The 6121-nt window shown below is 55.2% G+C and overlaps 2 protein-coding genes across 2 annotated transcripts in view; one reads left to right on the plus strand and one right to left on the minus strand.

Annotated features, from left to right (window-relative positions):
• The first annotated feature begins 86 nt into the window (after positions 1–86).
• Positions 87–2759, plus strand: MLX (MLX, MAX dimerization protein). The gene is made up of 6 exons (XM_009699233.1): positions 87–168; positions 637–782; positions 1023–1122; positions 1387–1486; positions 1909–2110; positions 2703–2759. The coding sequence occupies exons 1-6, from the start codon at positions 87–89 to the stop codon at positions 2757–2759; spliced, it is 687 nt and encodes a 228-aa protein (XP_009697535.1).
• A 2388-nt stretch (positions 2760–5147) lies between these two features.
• The window catches only part of PSMC3IP (PSMC3 interacting protein), a gene marked incomplete at its 5' end in the record, with an annotated part of 1462 nt that continues 488 nt past the window's right edge, over positions 5148–6121 (minus strand). The window contains 3 exons of the mRNA XM_009699234.1: positions 5148–5207; positions 5316–5375; positions 5901–5954. Of these exons, the coding sequence (XP_009697536.1) occupies positions 5148–5207; positions 5316–5375; positions 5901–5954 (174 nt within the window). The remainder of the gene's footprint in view (positions 5208–5315; positions 5376–5900; positions 5955–6121) is intronic.

Here is a 6121-nt window from a genome sequence, read left to right on the forward strand (position 1 = left end):
GACCCGTCCACCCCATCCCTCTGCGCCTGGTCACACGCCCTGGGCTTGTCACTGACTCTGTGAAACCTCTTCTTCCAGCTCTCTTTATGGAAAACGCTAGAAAAGGAAGCATAGTGTCGCGAGCCAACAGTATTGGCTCCACCAGTGCCTCTTCTGTCCCCAACACAGGTAGGCCTGTGGGGTTTATCATCTGTGACTGTGTATCTTTCTGCTCACTGTGGTGCCCAGCACGTAGCGGGGCTTCTAGCTCTCACCCCAGTGCCAAGGGTGTGAGCACAGCTGCCTCTCTTGCTGGCTGGGCAGGGTTCCCACCCCTAGGAGGGAGGGCAGGTGGTGGGGAACAGCATCAGGGCGTTGTGGTTTCCAGCAGTGTTTGGAGTAGGGCATCGGTCAGCTTTTGACGCCTTCCCAAGGGAGCTGCAGGCATCTTCCTCCTGCCTGGCTCCACAAGGCAAGGGAAAGGGCTGGCAGGGCCCCTTGGAGCGTTTGTCCTTGGCCCAAGCTGCTGGAGTTGACTGCTGCCCTGTGGGCACGGGGCTGTCCAGGGCCTGGCCGCAGCCCGTAGGGCCTGGCTGGTACCTCAGGCTGTCGCCCTCCCTGTGCACCTCTGCCCCCCGTGCTTCAGGAGCTCACCAGTCAGGCTTCTTCACACTCATGTGAATTCTCTCCACATAGATGATGAGGACAGCGATTATCACCAGGAGCCCTACAAGGAATCGTACAAGGACCAGCGCAGGCGGGCGCGCACCCAGGCGGAGCAGAAGAGGCGAGACGCCATCAAGGTAATCTGAGAGGCTGCATGTGCTGTCAGAGTGCAGCGACTTGCTGGTTCCTGGGGCCCTGCGGCACCTAGTACCTTGCTGTTTTGGTGCTGGATCTACCCTCCCAGACGCAAATGTGCTGGGAGCCACCTTGGCTCTGGCTGGTTGTGTGGTGGGAATTGGGATTTGACACCTTTTGAAACAACCAGTCTCACACTGCTGAACTCCAAATACATGTGCTGTGGCTCTGCTTCCCCACAGAAAGGCTACGATGACTTGCAGGCCATCGTTCCTACCTGCGAGCAGCAGGATTTCTCCATAGGCTTCCAGAAGCTGAGCAAGGCCGTCGTCCTCCAGAAAAGTGAGTCTTGAGGGTGGAGGGAGGGAAGGGGGTGCTATCAGCCCCCAAAATGCCTTGCTAGAGCATGGAGGTTCAGCACTTTGGGACCTTCTGGTGAGATGATGCTCTGGGGGAGCCCAGGTGCTGGCCACCTCTACCCACCCACCTCCCTGAGGAGAATCAGGGCAGCCGGGAGCTGGTGCTGCCCAGGCTCAGGCACCTTCTGTGGGGATCTCGGGGGCTTGTGTGTGCTCTCAAATCCTCAGTCTGTGTTTTCATGCTCAGCCATCGACTACATCCAGTTCCTGCACAAGGAAAAGAAGAAGCAAGAGGAGGAAGTTTCTACCCTCAGGAAAGACGTGATGGCCTTGAAGATCATGAAAGTGTAAGGGAAGAGCTGTCAGGGTACTGCCCTCTTCCTGCCATTTTTCCCCCATCCTTGCAAGGTTCTGTGGATGTGCTCAGTGCTTTGCAGGCAGCCTGGCACCAAACCTGTCCCTGCCTGCTGTCATTGTTTCTCCTCCAGTGGCTTGTTAGTGTGGGTCTGTCTTGAGTCACTTGGTGGAGTTTAGTATGAAGGTGGATCTGAGTCAGAAAATGAATCTGCTCCCACTTCCAGGAGCAACTGCAGCTTCCCAGTGTTTATTTACTTGCAGGATCTGCTGCAAACTCTTGGTCCTCCTCATCCCTGCAGTGGTTCTCAATGGCCAGTGACAGGCAGTGAGCTCTGCCCACACAGCTGAGCAGAAGCTGGGCATGGGGGGGCCTCACCATGCAGCTGAACATGGGACACTTGGTTTGTTTCAGGAACTATGAGCAGATTGTGAAAGCTCATCAGGACAACCCGAACAAGGGGAAGGACCACATCTCTGATGAGATGAAGTTCAATGTTTTCCAAGGCATTATGGATTCCCTGTTCCAGTCCTTTAACGCCTCCATCTCAGTAACAAGTTTTCAGGAGCTCTCAGCATGCGTCTTCAGCTGGATTGAGGAGCACTGCAAGCCTCAGGTGAGCGCTGGAGCCACAGGTGGGCTGTTGCGATGGCAGAGGGAAACGGGGCAGAGACCACTGCGCACATCTGCACCCAGTGCAGGACTGGGTGCGGCTATCCCCTTTCCTGGGGCTTCCAAAAGGGCAGTGTGTGACCAGTGCTGGACTAGGGCGGGGTGAGGGCATGGGGGGGACAGGAAATGGTGCCTGAGCTCCAGCCTCTCCCACTCCAGCTGCTGAACTGGTTTGGTGCTGAAAGCTGGCCAGGGTGAAACAGAGTTCAGAAGGAGGGTCCTGCTTGTTCCCCATCACACCCTCAGGACACCTAAAGGTTTCCTGGGGATTAAGAAACCTCTGAGGGGGGCAGGCACTGTTGCAGAGCCAGGTCCCTGCCCTGCTGCAGCTGCCTGAGACAACGTGGCCCAGGAACAGAGGTGGGAGCGTTCCCTGTACAGGTGTTGTGGTGTTTGGCACTGCAGGTGTCAGCCCCGGGGCTGTGACCTATGGGGGGATGCCCGGGGCACATGCCCCAGACTGTAGTGGGAGTTGCTTACTGGTGATGGGCTGTTCCCCCACTGGAACAACTGACCATATCTCCTCTCTGCCCCAGACGCTGCGGGACATTGTGATTGGGGTCCTGCACCAACTGAAGAGTCAGCTCTACTGAGCCTTCCCCCTGCAGCGCCAGTGGCTCTGGGGCTGCCGCCACATCCACGGGGACGGGGCATGTCCTGCCTCGGGGCCTGGGTGATGGGCACCAGGAAGGGCTGGGCCGTCTCCCTCGTGGCTGTTTTTAAAGCTTCTCTGAATTATTTATTGTATTAACTATGAAACCAAAACGAGGCTGTGCAGACAGCTCAGCTCCACGGTCGATATTACCAAATATTTGTAGGGACTTTGCAAAGGGGACAAAAAAAAATTAAAAAGTGTACTGAGTAGAGGTCTTTTCAGGTGCCAGCGAGTCTTTAGCTCAGGCAGGGATGGTTGGGATCTGCCTGTGCCACTGACTCTCCACTGCGGAGCAGATCTGCTCTGTAACCTCAGGCCTCTGACACAACCCCTTCTGATTGCAGGGGAGGGGGAATGAAACAAGAATGCATGCTAAAAACTGTTGGTTTCTGTTAAAACAGACTAGGAATAGGCCTCTCCCCTAACTGCAGGCTTTCTCGCACCTCCCTCTGAAGCAGCTGTTATGGGGCAGGTCTTGTTAAGTGGTGTAGATGCTTTGGGGAAGCCCGGCAGAGCTGAAGGATGAGCCCATCGCTGCCAGGGAGATGCTTACATGGCACAGCCCTGACCTCCCTGGAGCAGAGCTGGTGGCATCGCCCGGGGGGCTTGCTAAAACCTGACCTCTTCTGCTGTAGCCGTAGTTCCCCTGAAGGAGAAATGGGAGTGAGCTTTCTGTGCAGGCTTTTCCTGCTCCTGCTGGTGAGTGCTGAAAGATGGCTGGCTTCTGTCTCTGAGTTTTGATGTGGCTGTACTGAACAGGAAAATAGTTCAGTAGCTGTAGCACAGCACTGCCACAAGCTCTCGCTGCTCCGCCTTAGAACTTCTACATACACACACATATATCCAGCCTTGATTTGCTTTTATTTTTGTTTTTATAAATCACTGAAATCATCTTGAAGCATTATCAGTGCCAGCTTTGCAGACAGATGCTCTCTGGGACACTTTTTAACCTGTCACGTGCTGCTGCTGTCAGTACAGGTCATGGCTCTGGCCAACACCGATGCTTCGCAGTATGGCATAGCCACTGCCCAAGCGATGGTTGTTCACCACAGAGCACTTGTACTGGGGCTCCTCCAGCATGGTGATGCCGGCAGCAGGATTTGTTCTCTGTTAATCACACTTGTGCTCCCACTGCAGCAGTAGTGGATATTTATTTTACAGTTTTTCCACTGTTGATGAGGTAGCACTCAGCTCCAGGTTGTGTGGTTTGAACACTGCAGCATGAGAATGTTTAAGCTACTGCTTCTACCCACATTTAGTGGCAGAGAACCCCTTTAGGGGGCTGGGGGGTGATTTACACACAGAATTATTCTTGAAGCCCTGCCCTTGGGTCCCCTTTTCAATGCAATGCAAGGGAAGCCCCAGAGTCAAACCCCACAGTGATGCACACCACCGCTAAAGCATGCACAGGGTCAGCTGCATCTCACCTGGAAGATGTTGCTTTGTGATGAAGAAAAGCCTCTCTCGTGGGTGAGTGGGTTAGGGCTCTGTGGCTGACTAAGGGGCACAGACTGAACCCCTGGAGATGCTCTGCCAGAAGCTGCCTCCTGCCTTGGGAGGATGTGGAGTTTTACAGACCTCACATGTGAAAGCAACATATTTTTCTATTGTGAAAAGTAATTAAATAAATTTTGCTGAATGTTTTGATGATTTTGCTTTTGTTTCTGTTGCTGCATTCCTGGAGCCTTCCCCTAGAGCTGGTCAGAGACAGACAGGTAGTTCCTGAAAGCCCAGCTGCTGTGGTTCAGGTTACCCTCTCCTTGCTCTTGCCTTCCCCACCCCTCTCAGAGCTGCTGCAACCCAAAGCCCAAACCCTGCCTCCACACCCTTTGAAGAGAGAACACCACCACAGCAAAGCACCGCTGAACCAAAAGCCTGGTGTTTAATGGATCGTATTCTTGTGTACCACTTGGTCATGCTGCGGAAAGCAGCTGAAATACAAGAGCTCTGCAGCTGTAACAGTCACTGCTTCACTTGCCTGCCTCGGGCACTCGGTTCCTTTTCTTACAGGAACACGAGGGACTCTACTACAGCGTACTTATACCCTCCCCTGCACAGCCTGTGAGGACACCCGACCCCGACAGCTCACTACACTGGACGGCAGGAAGAAATTACATTCCCTCTGCAAGTGAGACAGTGAGAGGGCCCAGTCCAAAGTCATTCGCTCCAACCACCCTTCCAGCTGCAAAGCATTTTAAAACAAACGGATATAAATATCCAGGATGAGCCCGAGCAAAAAGAGGAAAAAAAACCAACGCAACAGCTGAGTTTCAGCATCAGCTCCACAGCACCTCCTTCTCCCTGGGGCAAAGACTCCCTCAGTGCCTCACACGGCTGCCGGCAACGTGACGTTATGGTCCTCATCCGTCTCTATCCCAACCTCCTCCTGTACAAGCACAGAGCGTCTCAGCAGCGCAGCTGCCCTGGCCCAGCAGCACAGGCAGAGCGACCACCACCCTGGGGCTGTGGGGCAGAGCCCAGCCTCAGTACTTACAAAGAATTGTTTCTTGCTTTTGGGGTACCCCTCCAGGATGGCCTCCAGCAGCTCAGTCGCCTGGCGAGACAGGGATACCATGAGAGCTGCGGGGTGGCCACGCCAAGCTGCCAGCACCAGGCAGCCCCGCTACAGCTCTCGGGGACTGTCCCCCATAGAGGCGTCACAAGCCAGCGCAGCTCGGGGGACGCAGTGGGAGCAGCTCGCTCTCTAATGCAAGGAGAGTCTGGTTTGTTTCCCGAGGACAGGCAGAACTCTGCAGGGACTCACATATTTGGGCACTGCAGTGACACAGCCTGTTCCCAGGGGACTGTCTTGGTACCCACGAGGCTTCCCCAAACCTGCACAGCTCCAGGGGCAGCACCAAGTGTGGCCGGCTGCTCCACAGCTACAGTGTTCTCCTGAGGTCTCCTCAACCGGCACCGCAGCACCGGGAAGGTGCTCAGCTCTAACAGGGGCTGCTCCCTGAGCTGCCCAGCAGACCCCACGCCCCTGTCACAGCGCAAGTGTCACTGCAGGACTGTCACCGCCACCTCCCCAGTGCTGCCCTCCCCATCCAGCCCCGTTCAATGGCACAACCGTTACCATTCGCTTCCTCCTCCGCCACTCCTTGCAGTACAGCTTCTGCTCACTACAGACCTGCAAATGGCAAGACAAAGTGAGAACAAACCAGGCAGCAGCCGCCGTAAGCCCAAGGCCAGGAAGCGCCTGGTGCCAAAAACCCACCAGATGTCCTAGCTGCAGCCAGAGGGTTATTTCACAGCACAAGTGGCTCACAAACCCCTGTGGGGATGTGAAACGCTCTG

This window comes from Cariama cristata, unplaced genomic scaffold (assembly GCF_000690535.1).
Source record: "Cariama cristata isolate BGI_N322 unplaced genomic scaffold, ASM69053v1 scaffold30614, whole genome shotgun sequence".
Taxonomy (NCBI): Eukaryota; Metazoa; Chordata; class Aves; order Cariamiformes; family Cariamidae; genus Cariama; species Cariama cristata.